Source organism: Nannobrachium achirus, assembly GCF_963921795.1.
Source record: "Nannobrachium achirus genome assembly, chromosome: 23".
Lineage (NCBI taxonomy): Eukaryota > Metazoa > Chordata > Actinopteri > Myctophiformes > Myctophidae > Nannobrachium > Nannobrachium achirus.
This window is the reverse complement of record NC_137830.1, coordinates 30,151,083-30,169,098: the sequence shown is the minus strand read 5'-3', so window position 1 is coordinate 30,169,098 and position 18,016 is coordinate 30,151,083. Positions and strand designations below refer to the sequence as shown.

At 42.8% G+C, this 18,016-nt stretch overlaps 1 protein-coding gene across 1 annotated transcript; it reads right to left on the bottom strand.

The window, feature by feature from the left end:
- Window positions 1-15,356: 15,356 nt before the first annotated feature.
- Window positions 15,357-17,626, bottom strand: lum (lumican; the record flags this gene model as incomplete). The annotated part of the gene is made up of 2 exons (XM_080753959.1): window positions 15,357-15,511; window positions 16,750-17,626. 2 exons carry the CDS (start codon window positions 17,624-17,626, stop codon window positions 15,357-15,359), a joined length of 1,032 nt encoding a protein of 343 aa, XP_080610085.1.
- Between the last annotated feature and the right edge of the window lie 390 nt (window positions 17,627-18,016).

The window sequence follows — 18,016 nt, the reverse complement described above, 5'->3', positions numbered from 1 at the left end:
GGGCCGACACTTTGTTTACATCCTAGTCTATAGACTAGAATGTAAACAAAGTGTCGGTCTGACAATGGCCAAAATGATTATTTTATAATTATTTTACGCTTTTTGTGGTCATTTTTTGAATAGAAACACATACAGTATGAAGCTTATTTTTTTATAAAATATTTTCGAAACATTATTTTTATTTTAGCATCCGTTTTTCAAGAAAAAGTTGACTATAGCTCCTTTAATTATTATTATTTCAAAATATTCTCAAAAAAGCTAAGATTTACATGAAAAAAGCAAGTAGTAAAGTAAAAAGTAATTTAATTCATATATAAAATAAAAATCGAAGAAATTCCATAAATTAGAAAACAAATGTCTAAGAACTAGTGAAAATAGCCGATCTGCAAGCAAGTACAGAAATTGAGCACATTTACTTTGTTACTTTCCACCGCTGGTTCTTAGCAATTTCATGGCACAGCTCACTGTATAATCTTCCAACTCTGTATATGAAAAATGTCAGCAGCAGTACAGGCCTGTGACATTAGAGGAGGATAAAGATACAACAAGGAAGACAAGACCTTACAACCTATTTGGATGCAACTTCATATCTGCAAACTGCAACATTCTCATACTGTAGATTAAACAATTAACTAGGATGCAGCGTTCTTGCTTGCAAACACCAACCAGATTAACATGTTGTCAACTTATCATTCAGCAATTTCCCTGCCAGACACCAACCTACCTTGAACCAAGAAAGATTCCTTGTGTCTATGTCCTCTCTCAGTTAGAACGGTGTCACAGTGTGAACCTACACCTGTCTTCCCCTGTATTTGTGCTACTGGTCCTGTATTCAGCTTATGCCAACCTGTCTGTGATGGTGACACCAAAGCTTGTCTTGACCAATCAGGTGTTCTCATTAATCAGGGGTCATAATCCCCTGGTGGACACCACACTAAGCCTCCTCCTTAGAGCTTGCGACATGGCCTACTTGTGCAGAATCCGCACTTTGTTTGCTAACTTAGAATTGCAGACAACTCATCCGTCACTGCCATCACGTGCTCCGTCTGTGGCTCTCCATAGCAGCTCTTTGCAGTCGTGCATGTTGGAATAATCGTTGCTGTTGGGTGGAAACCATGTTTGTCGAAAACCCTTAATTTTCGGTTTTCTTTATCCTAAACATTGACTTAATGATATATATAAGTCGTCAATCCTTTCAGTTTTTAGCTTGTAGATACACTATGCTGCTTTTTTTAAAAAGCAGTTCACCAAGAATGACAATGGGGGACAGCAGGTTGAGTGGTTACAATCTGGACACATTGGCTTATAGTAATTGCTGATGCTAATGTCAAAATATAGGTCTGGTTCTAGTCTCATGTCATGTTTTGTTGTCACACACAACAACGGTGCATTGAGGTCAGAGTCAATCTAAGAGGATTTCATGGGTGGATTGACCTACACTAACTGTTCTTAAAGAGAGGTGAAGGTTCTCACGTGAAAGCAGGTTGGCTGGTTAACAACCTTTTTAATTTCTGTTGATGATGATGGCAAATGCCGCAGGATAATCCCACCTGATTGGCTGTGGTCGGATGTGAGTGACAAGCTCATTAGACTAGCCGCATGTTTGCCAATGTGCGGTTGTTCACAAAATCTTGTCTCTCCAAGTTATACCTTAACTGTGTGAAGTATAAACGTCACTGTATAAACATGCAGTACAGGCCCATTTAGCCACTTAACCCTATTGTAAAAATAAGTATTTTTATTTATTTTAACCAGCTTGTAAAGCTGGTCAATAGACAGCCGATGATGTCAGCAGGAGTTTTTTTTAATGAATTATGAGATATTACTAGTAAGACGCCTCAGGGCGACAAGCGACCTCGAGGTCGCGCCATGTCTTGGCCATCTGGCCAGTGATGTATATCAGACCAGTTAGTCATATATGGAGACCCCTGGTACCCATATATGGAGATCTATGGAGATATGCTGTGAGACCCCAAACATGCTAATTGCTAACTCATTATGTGTGAAAATCCTATGACATTCATCACATCTGACATCATACATAAAATCCCTTTTATGCCCATACAGTACATGGAGATCCCTGTCTGAACCAGCCACACAGATATGGGCTGTCTTCCTCCATACAGTATATGGGCATTCCCATATGAAGTCCTGTTAGTCAGATATGGGCTTTGATGACATCAGGGATCTCCATATATGGGCATAAAAGGGATTCTGTTAGAGTGGTTCCCATGACATCACAACATACAATCCCTTTTATGCCCATACATGGAGATCCCATTCAACCACACAGATATAGGTCTCGGCCATCTGGCCAGTGATGTATATCGATGACATCAGGGATCTCCTTATGTGGGCATAAAAGGGATTCTATATTATGGACTTTTACGTAACACGTTGGTGATGTCACCTGTGATATCACTTGTGATATCACAGTGATGTGTCAGGGGAACCACAGTGTCAGGCGTGACGTATGGTCAGAGATAGATAGGTGGACAAGATGTGGCGGTTTTCATAGTAAATTTGGGACCTACGGTCGCAATAATAGTAAAGGCTAGTCCACAAGGTGCAAGCTGGTATAAGAGGACTGTCATTCAATAGTTCAAAGTGGTTAAAGTATATTCAGGACAATACTTGAAGTTTATGACCTTTTTAAGCTGTGCAAACCGCTCCTACATTTCACTTTGTGTGTATTGGTACAGATCTCCATCCATGCTCATACACACAGAGAACTGACGTCACGGACAGAACGGACCATACAAGGAGATATGCACGTGTGTCGTGTTTGATACCATGCCCGCTCACTTCGCACAGGTGCAATTTTCTTATCTAAATTATCATTATTGCACACTATCCTCAAAGCCCATGTCATTTCATGATGACTTCTAAACATAAATGCCAAAACCTTGATCCTTCTCCCAGAGGTAAAAGGCATTTTTTGAGCCGCAGTTCTGTTTGTAAAACATGATTCAGCTTGCTTCAACTGCAGGCTTAGGATTCAAACCATCGATGTTGCAAACACATGGATGGAATGCAGCTTTGTTCGCTGAGTCACCAATTTTTTTTTTCTTTTTTTTTTTTTCAACCCATCTCCTGAGTACTGCTGATGCTGAATAAAGTGGTCTTCTCCTATCTTATTTCCCAATTAGCCTATGGGTTTATGAATGAGAATGAGAAACAGAAATAACCCTGTATGCACAATGCATTGTATGATCTTCAACTGTCTGGATTCTCTTAAAGGGATAGTTCACCCCAAAATATATTTTTTTCTATTTTCCCGCGCCCGCCCCGCCCGTCATTAATCAGATCCGTGGACTGACCCCCTACATGTGATTATATAAAAATCAAAACCAGATCCGCCCCACCTGTCAAAAAATGAACCCGTCGACCGCCCGTACCTGTGATTACATGCATCAAAGTAAATAGCCTACAGCCATCCTTGCATGCTTCCAAATGGCATCGCACTTGATCGTCCCTGTACGCCGTCCTCAGTGTTTGCAACACAATACAGTATTTACATAAACGTCAGGTCGGCTGCCACTCTTAATTCTTTTACATATCCTTTTAAACCACCCTTGCTATGATGAGAACATGGGTGCTATGCTTGCCTGTGTGTTGTGTGTGTCCTGCCAGCAGCAGGCCGCTGCTGCTCACTGAGTCTGTGACTGTGTGCGCTCCAGCCGGCAGCCGCTCCTGTGAGTGTGACTTGACGTTTAGGCGGAAAGTGCTGTATGCATGCCGTGGTTCTGTCCAGCTGCTCACTGTGTGCGCTCCAGTGACATTGTTTAGGCAGAAACAGTTGTCTGATTATCACAATAAAATGTCGCCCGCCAATGTTTAGCCGCCCACCGCCCGTCCCTGTCCCCGTACCCGGGTACCTGCGGGGCCCTGCCCGTTGCAGGATTCTGTCCTAAACCAATAGAAGACTCTTGGTGTCTCCATAGGGAACAAATCAGGCTATCTTTGTCTCCATGGGCTTCTGAATGCAACAAAAACAAAACATAAAATATTCATGAATTCAAGTCTTCATGGGGTGAGTAATCAATAGAAAAAAAGTTATCTTTTGGGTGAAATATCCCTTTAAAGTATCTTGGGGTAAAAGGATGCCCACTTTAGGTTCCTCCCTTCCCTATATCTTGCCAAGTCACTGTTCAACATCTGTCTCTCTTCAGAAACACGTGGACATTAGTAACCCAACACCCATCCTTGATCTAAGCAACAGGCTATTTGAAATATACACACGTACAGTACAAGATTTGAGGCATACTCTCCTCTACTGTATACATTTCTATCTGTTTGTTGAATGCTGCACAGTTCACATTGTCTTTGTCATTATGTCACAATTCAATTATTGTTGGTATTTGGCAAGGATAAAGTATACAATATTCCCACTGTAGAAAATGTTGACTCAGGTCTTCAGAGTGCTTGAAATATGACAGAATAATAAATGTTGGCTCCAACCTACCTGACACGCTAAAGAGAAACACATGCAGAGGAATATGATAACACTAATTTCCTGCCAGGGGCTTTGTGTCTCAGCCAGCTATGTTAATTGCACACGGTCTGTATTTGCCTGCATTTCAGGATCAGTTGCACATCAATCCAGTTAAATATACTCAGGCTTTTGGAAGATGAGGCATAACATAAGAGACATACTGTAGCTTACTGTTATTAGCACTGAGGAAGTCACCGTGTTTGGACTATTGCTTTAGACTAGACCTGGCAAAACCACACCATTTGGAAGCAAAGTAGCAATGCTAATAAATGCAGTATTATTAGATTTGTAATCATTCAGTTGTTTACATTTTCATTTAAACATACTTAGGCTATATACTATTAAAATGTGTGTAGATTACAACATACAAAATATATTGGTATAAGGTTTTAACATGTATACACCACATGGCTAAAGAAAAATGTTATCTATAATAGAAAAGAGGCAAACATCCATATGTGCCCATCTAGCAATGCCAAATGTATTTTATGAGGCCACTCCAAGGCAGCATTGCATGTAAGTTATGGAATTTAAGTTGGCACCATTCACCAGATCAAAGGTAAAGAATGGACCATTTTTCTTTGCAATCCAGCCAGATGTAAACAGTCTAATAAAAAAGACACACCTCTGTCCAGCAATGGGCTTTCCATCGAGACACCCTCCTCACTCAAACTGATGATGCACAACAAAAACAAATATAAACTTAAAAAGGTTACCTGTGTTTTCAAACCCTGTGTGTGTGGATTGCTTGCGGGCAGGTGAGCTCTGGACGAGGTTGAAGCGTTTGTCCTCCACTCTTCGAACACTTTGTTCCTGCCGCTTTGTCCGCAGTCCAAGAACAGACTTCAGTGGCTTTCGTATCTGGTCGAGTCTGCAGGGGCTTGTCTTATTAGCTTTGTATTGTCATTAATATGATTCCCCAGGGCTGTACCCGGCCTGGACATGCACTGGTTCGAGCGGAGAGAATTGAGCACGTGTGGTTGGTTGGGGGGGAGGGTTAGTGCGTGTGTGAGTTGGGATGTCCTTTATGGAGAGGTTGCATGGACTGCTTTCTGAACAGCCCAGAGCCCCCATAACCCCCCACCCCCCCTCCTCTCTCTCTTTCCTTTGTGTCTGTGAAGTCATCTACACAGTGATGGTTAAAGTGCAGGTGGTGAGGAGGAGGATGGGGAGGGTCAAAGGTCACATGGACAGCACTTAACCTTTTGCTTTGTAACGGGATGTTAGCTAACCCATCACACGTCATGGTGACCCCAACATCATGAACAGTAATAAAGTACATTTACTTAAGTACTGTACTATACTTGGACGAAATTAACAAATGGAAGCTTATGACTTTCACACCACTATATTTCAAAGAGACATATTGTACTTTATTACCCGGCTTGTTTGAATGCTTGATTTTGATTGGTCAATCGCTGAAATCAGCGGTCTGATATGTCTGGATAACAGACCGCTCCGCTCTATAGCAGACCACTGCCTAATCAAAGGCTCAGAACACCTGCTGCAGTCAGGCTGCACTGTGTGAATCTTGCACTGTAACCAACATGTCGAGTTATCAGGCTGTCGGTCTGTTATATATGGACAACCACCGCGGAGCCAGCCATCATCCCTTACATATTGTACTTTTGACTTTTGACCCCCGGGACACAAACTAAAAAAAATGCACAATGAGCTATTTTCACTCTTTTTTGAATTTCTTTGTGAAATATATCCCTAACCCTATATTTCAATACAGTTGTAAGAACGACTGGTATAACAAATACATTTGTTTTTAACTTGTGTAGGCCTACTTATTTTGACTGAGCAACTTTCAATTTGCATGTACAGTATGTCTTTGTGGTATGTGAATATGCCATTTTGTAATACAGACAGGAAGGCCTGTTTACTTAATTCTGCTTTTGGGTGATGTGGGATGGACCACCCTGGTGGCATGACACAAAAATACAAATGTAATTCATTCATAGGAGTATTGACTCAAGGACTGGGAACTTGTGGGAAGTGCTCCTGCTCTACCACTAGTAGGGGTAACGGTGATGTGACCCTTCCATGGGTCATTTGAATGCATGCTGTGGTTTGATTACGATTTAAGAGCAGAGCAAGCTTGCAGGCCTGACTATTAAGGAAAGGATGGGGACTATATAAAGAGTAGCACACCATTCACGTGTGTGTGTGTGTGTGTGTGTGTGTGTGTGTGTGTGTGTGTGTGTGTGTGTGTGTGTGTGTGTGTGTGTGTGTGTGTGTGTGTGTGTGTGTGTGTGTGTGTGTGTGTGTGTGTGTGTGTGTGTGTGTGTGTGTGTGTGTGTGTGTCTCTGTCTCTCTCTCACATTTTTTCAAGGGGACTTCCCACTGAGGGCAGAGGGAACAGGGCCAGAGATGGGACATATGAACCCCACATGTGCTTTGTATTATTTTAGTACAAGAGAGACTACAAGAAGAAAGAAATAGACCGGTAGGTAGACAGGCAGGCAGGCAGACGGACGGACGGACAGACAGACAGACAGACAGACAGACAGACAGACAGACAGACAGACAGACAGACAGACAGACAGACGGACGGACGGACGGACGGACGGACGGACGGACGGACGGACGGACGGACGGACGGACGGACGGACGGACGGACGGACGGACGGACGGACGGACGGACGGACGGACGGACGGACGGACGGACGGACGGACGGACGGACGGACGGACGGACGGACGGACGGACGGACGGACGGACGGACGGACGGACGGACGGACGGACGGACGGACGGACGGACGGACGGACGGACGGACGGACGGACGGACGGACGGACGGACGGACGGACGGACGGACGGACGGACGGACGGACATAGGAAGAGAGAGAATCGGCAGGATCTGGATAAGGTCTGTACTGTAGTTTCGTATTTGGATCTGGACAGCAAGCCCTGAGCAGCTGTCTCTACTTTGATCTCAACGTCTCGTCAGAGGAGGCCCAGGTTGTATGAAGGACTTTATTGTCTAGACAACAGCATCAGAACCTTCACACTGGGTTCACACATGGGAGAGCTAGGCAGGAAGCGGAGGAAATTGTTCCGGATCTACAATAGTTGAAAATGAGAGTGTAAAAACATGTCAAATGCGAACAAAGTTGTTAAGACAAACTAATAGAATCTTGTTACGGTAGAAGGCCCTGTAGGTCCTGAGAGCAAAGTAACAATACAGATGTGGAGAGTTTCAGAAATACCACTAACTGTACACTAGAACGTATAATTGACCTTAGCTGCCTGCTAGATGTAATTACAAACTTCTGGGTGGGAATAAAGGTGAACATCTGGCAACTCTTTAAACGAAAGGTAAGCCATTTAGTTAACAAGCTTACTGGTAGCCTCTAAATAGTGCGTATACTGCAGTAAGAGATGCCTGTTACTCCTGAGGGAGGCCAGGTGTCCCTGCACATATGGTCCATATCAGATGGGATTAGCCGTGTTGTAAAAGTTCATGTGACTGCACCAATGATACTAGCAGAAGAACACACATGCAACGTAAAGGTGCAGAGGGTAGACGCCCAATGAGCAATGTTTATGGAACTTGGGGGATGATGATTTATGACCCTCTGTACAGTATGTTCTCTTTTCTTCTGAAGACCATAACAATTACAGTACAACAATTTACAATTTTGGTATTTAGCTGTGCTCTTACTCAGAGTGATTTGCAAAGTGCAAGATCAGATGGCATGAACCCTAGTCAAACAGCAGGGTAAATGGTCATGTAAACACTGTGGAGTGCAAGGGGAAAAAGCGCTACGAAGTAACCAGATAAACATCAAACCTAGAATCTGTCTAAACAACATTCTATCTAAATAGTACAGATAGCACAAGCAACTTCTCGTAGAGTGGCTACAAAATTGCTATTCTGTAGCATTTCTGCTGGCTTATGCCTAAAGTAACCTCATCCTTGTGCTGTGAGAATGTTGTTAGACATTACTGGATGCATGATGGGAATGAGACCTTTCCAAAACATCTTACTTACAAAATGTGTGTCAGAATCAGAAGATGTATTGGGCTACAGATGGCCATTATATGACAGTTGTAGTGTGTGACTGTGACATTCTCAGGCGTTTACCATTCTCTTGGTGTACGCCACACATGTTCGCCCACTTGGGGAGAATTCATACACTTCTCCAAAGAGCTCATCTGACCTTATCAGTTTTTTATATATATATAAATGTCTGTAGAACTGTAGGCGTACACTGACCTCTCAAATCAGGGCTGTAGGAACAGGGGGGGGCAGGGGGAACTTGTCCCACGTGGTCCGCGAACCACCATTTGGGCCGCTGTGAGATTCCACAGGGAAAAAAGAAGGAAAGAAAGCGGAGGAAAAAAAGCCTCAAATGAGGTCGGCACTAGGACCACGCGGACACTGGAAGAGAGGGCTTTTATCATAAGGGGTCCTTTACCGTATTGCTATTTGAAAATGTTTAATTTCTTCTTCTACTTGTCTTACTGAAAATGTCTTAACATGGTTAACATTTAATATAATTTCATGGCAATACTTTGGTTTATTTTGTTGTTGCTGAGTGCTCAAGTAACATTTTATTTTAAAATGTATGCGTGTCATTGAACGTCTAGCTGCTGCTACTGTGCTGCTGTGTTGTTGCTATTACGTTCCAATACAAACAGCCTAAATACAACACACACTGTTTGTGATATAGAACACTGTCCTGGTAGTACAGTATGTGTGTGTGTACTGTAGTGTGCGTGTATATACGAGAGACAGCCGCTGATACGAACGACCTACGGCCTGGTCGCGACCTAGGCCACGACCTGGAGGCCGTAGGTCCCGGTTCTGGAGGTCGTAGTTCGCGGTACATACTTGTTAGGTCGCGGCCGGTCTAGTTTCGCGACCCCCGGCCGTGGTTGCGCCACCTCGGTCGTCCCCGGGCCGTTGTTGCGCGATCGGGCCGTTGTTCAGCGACCTGGGAAGTCCGCGGTCGTATTTAAAAGGTCTTTTTGCAGAATATTCTAGAGCAGCAGCGCTATTCAACCTTTTGAAGCTTGTGATTGTCTGAACCGGAGGTAGGAAGCGCTCCATTGTAGTCACTTGGACCGCGCAAGGTGCACCAAAACCTATCCTTAACCCTAACCCCAACTCTAACTCTAACCCTAACCTTAACCCTAACCCCAACTCTAACCCTAACCCTAACCCTAACCCTAACCCTAACCCTAACCTGCCGACACTGAGTAGCTAACCTGCCGACGCTGTTGAAAACGAGCGCTCCTTCCCTTAGCAAGCGTAGAGTTTCTAAACTCGCGTCCCTTCCCTTAGCAAGCGTAGAGTTTCGATCGCGGCGCTCCTTCCCTTAGCAAGCGTAGAGTTTCTAAACTCGCGTCCCTTCCCTTAGCAAGCGTAGAGTTTCGATCGCGGACTTCCCAGGTCGCTGAATTACGACCGAGATCGCGCAAAACCTCCAGAACCGGGACCTACGACCTCCAAGTCGTGGCCTAAGTCGCGACCAGGCCGTAGGTCGTTTGTATCAGCGGCTCTTGCTGGTATATACGTGCTGCGTGCCATGCTATACCTCATTGTTACGCACAACAGAACCGACCTGGAAAACGCACAAAGAAACCCGAACCGAAGCAAATCTTCGTGCACGCTAGACGTGCGCGCACACCATCCCGAACTGAACGTGGGCCGGTCCAATTATGTCCCCCCCACCTGGGAAGCCAGGGATACTGCCCTGTCTGAAATGTGTATTCATCTTTGTAATGAGGGGTTTATGCACTGCAACCCTACTATAAGATCCCTCTTTTTTATGTAGTTGTCAACAGACCGTTCTCGCTGACAGCTTGATCACGTCGGCCCTGCATTTACATTCTCAGAGGAAGAGTTGCTCTTCTGGTTTTCTTTATATCAAACTAATACACGAGCCTCATGGACATTGAATTTTCACTTTCGATCACAATTTCCCACCCTTTTTACTGATGTCTTTCCCATCTTCCAGTTGAGAAACATTGCCAAAGTTAAGTCCTTTCTGTCTTTTGCAGATCTTGAAAACGTCATTCATACTTTAATATCGTCTCATTTGGACTAATGTAACTCTCTGTACTCTGGGCAGAGTAAAAAATTCAAATGAAGTTTGAAGTGTGTGTTTGCGTGTGTGCACGTGCGCGTGTATGCATGTGTGTGTGTGTGTGTGTGTGTGTGTGTGTGTGTGTGTGTGTGTGTGAGACGCAACAGTGCCATTTTGGTCACCAGCGGTATGGCTACATACCTATGCTCAATTGCTCATACACGCACACATAGTGACATAGTTACATACACGGTGTACCACCGCTCAAAAAGCCATTGACTGTCTTTAACTAGTGTAGAATTCAGCTGCTAAACCTGCAGGAAACAGGTTCAGGAAATATCCTGATCACACCCATTCTGGCATCTCTCCACTGGCTGCCAGTTAATTTCAGGATTGGTTTTAAGGTATATTGCTGATGACCTTTAAAGCCCTACAAGGCCAGGCTCCTGGCTACATTTCACAAATTATGCTGGTATCATACGAGCCTGTCTGCAGCCTTAGATCTTCAGGTAGGAATTGTTCTCCAGACTCGCCTCCGACGCCTCGTCATGGTGATCTGGCTTTTGCGGCCCGGGTACCTAAGCTTTGGAAGCATTTTGTGGATGCCATTGTATGATGTTTATTCTATTGTTTAATTTTTTACGGTCTCTGTAACTCTCTTTTAAAAAGTACTTTATTAGACTATGTGTTTTTGAAAGTGAAATATTCCATTAATATGCGTATGGGTATTGGGTATTAACTCATTGACTTTCATGCACAAGTTAGATTAATTAGATTTGATTCAAAACAAAAAGGTAAGAACCAAGAACGGGTGTTTTCGATGAGTTTATCATGGTTGAAATGGAGTTTGAAGTTAAAATGTGTCTGTATAGGAAAGGGGCGTGTCTGATAACATTAATATCAAATATCTAAATACTGAATCAAGCAACTTAAAAACTGTCCGGGGTGTTCGCAAAGGCCTGAGTAGACGATAAGATGACCCACAATTTTGAAAGTGAAATATCCTTTTATTATTGAAATGCACTTTAGTTACAGTTTCTACTGAACTTATTTGTACCCCAAAATTCTGCTTTGGCCTAGCAAGCAAATGCTAAATTTCTGCTTTCTAGCTTTTCACAGGCATGCTTTCTTCTTTGATAATTTATCACTTTCTTTTGGGGTTCTCTCCTATTCCTAATCTATTTGCTAATGGAGTATAATCGCCAGTTTGTGATTAATCGTTTGCTTATTCTAATTAAATATTTGCTCGTTTCATTTATCAAGTGTATACCTATTGATCTGAAGTCATGCTTTTATTAGTTCCTAAAGTTATTCAACCCTCAGCTAAGCATTTGGCATTTGTTCAGATTCAGCTCCATCTTCAGGTTTAGGGGGAACATGTAAAGGGTTAGCTTCCAGCTGGTGTCAGAAATTGCACCAATTTGATCATCAAACTATCTCATAAGCTATAGCTGGATCATCCCTTATCTGCAGTAAAATTTTCCTTTTCAATAGGAATTCTTAAGCATTGCAAAGAATCGTACCTCTCCTTACATGGATTGATGGTCGTCTTGCGGTGCCCATGCTTATGTATCCTTATTCTGATAAATCCTGGTCTGCTTAATCAATCTCATGCCTTAAGAACTGTTACTCACACAGCTGCTTATAGCTGTATAACCCTCTTTCAATGTCACTTTTCCTCTTGCCATTTTAATCCAAAATGGATGTCAATTGGGCTTGATCAGTATTTTTATACAGACACATCGGGATCGGATGTTAATTTCTTAATTGTATCATCATGCTGTATACACCTACATATACATCTGCTGTTGTTATGTTCCTCCACTCAGTTATTCGGGGGACGCTCTCCAGCATGTTGGAATGGAGAGCGGCCCCCCCAACCCACATTTCAAAAAAATGTTTGACCGTAGGTGGTAACCAAGAGAAGCAGCAGAGTCATATCGCTCGTAACTGATCTGACAGGCGGGAGTGTTCGTTACCCACAGGCATTACAACCTCACAAACAAATTATAGGCTAGAGCTGAAACTCCTCAGCACAGCTCTAGAGGAAGAGTTAGAAGTTATTCGTTTTTTGACACCGTGGAACTTGGAACTGTAGCATACATTATAGAATGTATGCTACATGTAAGTGTGGATCTGTGTGGAAAAAAATATCCTAAAGCCGTGGTATTAAGCCAAACCATACATCCCCTGCTTCCCTCCAGGACCAGCAGTCTCGTTCTGCAGACTATAGGCTGTATATGAAGCAGTGTGACTTACTTCATGAAGCAGACATGTTGTAGCACTGTATCACAGAATAGAGAAACACAAAGGAGGAGAGGAACCTGGTACAGACACAAGGTCTGACATTGCAAACACACTGACAGGCCTTGTGGAAACGAGAATGAAAGCTACCTTCTGAAGATCAATGTAATGCTCCCGTCGCATGACCGTGTAGCTTGCCAAAAAGAACAAACTCATGTCTTGACACGTTTTTACCTTAACAATCCGTTATTGTCAGTATGGGACACCGTCATGTGGCGGGTTATAAATTGGGAATAGTTAACCTTCCACCCCTCTTTTATTCTAGTCTTACAAATCAAAGCAAAATGACTGTACTTGACCACTAAAACCCTATATACACGTATGATGACAGTCTCCATGCAGTCCAGTCCCCCAGAGTAGGGAGGAGACATGGATCTGATTCAAAGTGATTTCGAAACACCAACACACTCCAGTGGGAGCCACATGCCACCGTGTTATCATAATAATATACTGAATGATGGTAAACAGTCGTAGTGGTTGGTTGAAGTAGAGGCTGATTAAACCCAGATAAACAGAGGATGGTTTCTGCAGACCAAAACATTCTGGACAACAGTCATTTGGTTAGCTATAGCTCTGTGGTTTTTGTTACGTTTTCATACATTTTAAATTATTATTTCAATAGATTTTAGGGGTGCTACTGAAAATGTGCTCTCTGAAGGGAGAGATCATAAAACATGGATTGTAGCTTTAAGAAATTTACAAAACACTATAATCGAATCCTGGGGGCATCAGGTAGCTAACAGTTTTGATTCCTGTGCTGGATGTTGTTCTCTGCCCTTAGCTTCATAACCTCTTAAGTCCCCCAGGGGTCTTTACTACGCAGGGGTCCCTCAGACTCCCTCTACAACAAATCTCTCCCCTGAAAATAGACAATCTACAACTCACAGCACAATGAAGCCATATTTTGGAGTACAGGCTTAAAAAGCGATGTCGTACAAGAATGTTGGAAATGTAGTTTTATTCAACTGTAATATATGTCCTCACAGTAAATTCACCAGCAATTACTGAGTCATAGGTGAAAAGAGAAATCATGATATACTGAAAAGATTTCACCAAAACATCGCTACAGCCTTAAAGCACAATGACAGAGTTGGTATTATTGTGGAAAAAGACATACATCAAATATGGCAAACAAGAACGCACCATAACTGCAAAAGCTGTAGTTTATTATCATACATTGTTGCCATTGGATGCATGCAAGTAATGCAACTGTTGTATACAATTGAGCAGAGTGCATAACAGTGAATAGCTATATGTATTACATAATATATATATTATAAAAAAAGGATAACAAAACTCAATTCTGTTTTCAAATTATTCAGCTCAGCAGAGATATTCAGTGTGAGAAGCATTTAAATTCAAACAAGGAAATACCAGTTGATTTTCTTCTTCTTGCACAACTTTTTTATTGTACACAAACCACAGCTTGTTTACCATTCCAGGCTTTTGTTTTGGTGATTTTTAGGTAGAGGTCACTTTCTAATGACATCATCTGTCATCGCCAACTACAAAACAACAACTATACAAGTGTTTATAAACACATTACGTTTGCATTTTTTAAAGATGTGGTAAGTGCAGTAAAGCTCAACGCATCACAGTGTATTGTGTTGTGAACTTGTAGATCAGCTATTTTCAGAGCGCAACACGGCACACAACTAAGTAAAAATGAGCACTGAAGTGGATGAGATCGTCTAAGCAATAGACATTGGTGTGAATTGAAAAGAATTACTGGTATTGAAAATAATTACTGGTATTTTCCTTTACAACATTTGTTATTCCTTAAAGAGTTAAAAATATGATTGCTCTATATTGTTGTATAAAATCTTGGCTTGATCCAAAAAGTACTAAAGTTCTCTTTTCTCCCATTTCAATCTATACATCTAAAGCAGAGGACAGCGTTCTCCTTACCTGCAGGTCTTTTGCACAGCAACTGAAGTGTAAACTTAAAAAATATGCAAAACATTGAAACATAAAACAAAGACAGCTTTGGCTGAAACACAAGTAGATTTGTCGATATTCAACATGATTTAAAGCAAATCATTTTGGAATGTTTAACATGAGTTTCCTATTTAATAAAAAAGAACATTTGAGTTTCTTTTTTTTTTCGTTTCCGTTTTCGTCCGGCAAAAAACAACAACAAAAACAGCCCTTAAGTTTCTCAAAAACTACTTGAAATATACTATATGGGTATTGTACACATAAAATGAGATACAATTTAACATGTAGAAACATTTTAATGATTCGTTAGCTTGATGATTGTCAAGCTGTTTATTATTTATGCCTCAGAGCAGGTATATTAATGTGACATCTATAATGTGGACTTCAAATTCTTACAGGCCCTCACAATACCCATAACAAATACCCTAACATTGCATACTACTTTGCATGCCAACAAAGAGTATGAGGACATGAAAGTAATATGGAATAAAGGGTATTGGCTCATCCAAGTCCCCAGCGTTGGACTGTGCTATGTGTCAGAAGATTGAGGACCATGCTGACGTGGGGCTGAAGGATGTGCTCATTCAAACATGATGTCCGAAGCTTGGCGCAGGCAGTTGGCCGTGTCAGGAGGCATGTTGCTCGCTGTGACATTGTTAGCATCCAGACGTAAGTGCTTGAGGCGGGAATAGTTGACAGGTCCACTGAACTTGCAGAAACTGGTCAGGTCAAACTCTGCAATGAGCAAAACAAATGATTGGAAAGTAATTTGATTAAACAATTGAAGCAAATGTGTTACTTATCTGCACTTATTAGCACATTTGTTTTCTTTTCATTTCCTCCCCAATTTAGTCATTGCCAATATACTGTAATACCGAAGTCCTGACGCCAATCGTTCATCCCCTGGGTTGCAGAAGCTTTTCTCTATAAAGAATAGCATTGGTTCATCTGAAAATTGTCTCATATAAGCATTGTGACAAACTGTCTCTGCGATATTGTCGGGGAGGTTGCTCTGTATCGATTACAATAGTAAAGCTGGTTGCACACTGCTGCGTTTTTCGTTGCGAAATGCGTTTTTCAGGGCAAGGAGAGAGAGAGAGATAGAGAGAGCAAGGGACCGAGTGGTGCGCGAAATGGGTGGCAGTGTGCAAACGTGACTGACATAACGTGAGGTTGATTTTTTTATTCACACGCTCCGAAATTCACTCCGATATTCGGCCCGAAAAACGCAGCAGTGTGCAACCACCTTGAGTCACTCATATTTGACACAGTATGTTTCTGGAAAAAATGTAACTAATTAGTCGGCAGTAACATTAGCGCTTTCTCGCTGTCAAACCGCCGGGATCATTTGTTTAGTTTTGGAACACAGTTCTTATTTGACGTGATATAAAAAAAAGTCTATGGGAATTCAGAATGGGGGAAAAAAACACGACCCAGGTAGGATGTGTAAATTACGTCAGACTTCGGAGCTCTAGTCCTCCCACGAACAGTATATACCTAGTCCCTGGAACTTATAACCCCTACAGTTGCTCATGTGGAGGAGGGTGTGGTAACCACGTGTCTCCTACGATACACATGGAGTCCCCAGTTACTTTCATCTGACAGGATGGAGTTTCACCAGGTGTACAAGCATGGAAACCCACTATTCCTCTCACCTGTAGGAGTCAGTAGTGTAGCGACACAGAATGCCCTTCCCTGCTGACTTCCCATAACCAAACTGTGTTCATGAAGTGTCTGGCCACGCCAGAAGCACCATGGAGTCTCCGATCTCCACATTAGTGTATTGCACAGGGACATTCTACACATTGAACTTGTGACCTTCTGTTTCCCAGGCAGACTCTCTACCTAATCATCTTTTACACATTGTACAGAAAATATGAACAAAGTAATACATTTGGTCATAGCAGGCTCTTGATCGATTCATCTGCAGTTATTGTTTAGTGTAAACAAAGATGGACACAATGGCTGCTTACTGTTGATCTCGTTGGCCTGGAGGTAGTACTGCTCCAACTGTTCGTTGATCTCAGGGATGGTCTGCAGCTTGTTGAAGCTCAAGTCCAATTCGATCAGCGTCGACACGTTGAAGACACCGGCAGGGATGCCTCCGTCCGCCAACTTGTTATGGGAGACCCTCAGGTACTGCAGGTTCGGCAGTTTGTTCAGGTAGCCCGCTCCGATGCTGTCGATGTCATTGTAGTCGGCATAGAGGATCTCCAGTGAACTGGGAACGCCAGCGGGCAGCTTTTTCAGCTTGTTATGGCTCATGTCCAAAGATATGAGCTTTTTGAGCCCCTTGAATGCCCCCCCGATGGCGTCTGACGTCAGCTCATTGAACTGGAGGTTAACAGAGGTCAAGTTCTCTTTATCACTCAGGAGACCAGAGGGGAATTTTTTGAGCTGGTTATGCATAATCTTCAGCTCATCGAGGGCCTTCGAGGGAGGGATGACAGGCTCTGTGAGCTGGTTGTTACTGAAGAACAGTTTCTCCAGGCCGGTTAGCTTGTCAATGGTGCCCTTGGCAACTTTCGCGTTGGTGATTTGGTTGTTGTCCAGCACCAACCAGCGGAGGTCAGCGGTGACGTTATCGAACACTCCTGCTTTGATCTCTTCGATCAGGTTGTTCTGCAGGTAGAGGTACTTGATCCCCGTAGGAACAATGGGAACAAACGTGAGCTTACGGCTGTCACAGTACATGGCAGTGGGGAAGTTGTATGGACAGTCACACTCCGGATTACAATTGGGAGCCGAGGGCAATTGTTGCGAGGCCGGTTCGTAGTCATAGCCATAATCATACTGGCACAAAGCCAGGCCGACTAATGCAGCCAGCAAGGGGACATGGAGAGGATACATGTCTGCTGGGAAGAAAAGGAGACAGACAGTGATCAATTTTAATTCATCAGACATTCGACAGTCTCAAATATTTCAGATGGAAAGTATTGACAATTTTGTGTGTCAGTCACATAGCCAACCCCACAGGAATTTACTGCACAATGTTACAAGCCTGCCAATTATTCAAACCCTTTATGCACATGCAGCTCCTTCCTACCTGCCTGTTTAAGAAAAATTTGAGATGTAAAATTATGCATAAGGCTGAGAGTCATCAGTGAGTTCATGTCAGGCAACAGGCCAGACGACCTGTTGGCAAACTCTTCATTCCTTGATTCCAACTGTGTGTCGTTCGACAGCACCCTACACTCTTTAAACAACAAGCACACTGAATACTGTAGTCCAAAACAGCAC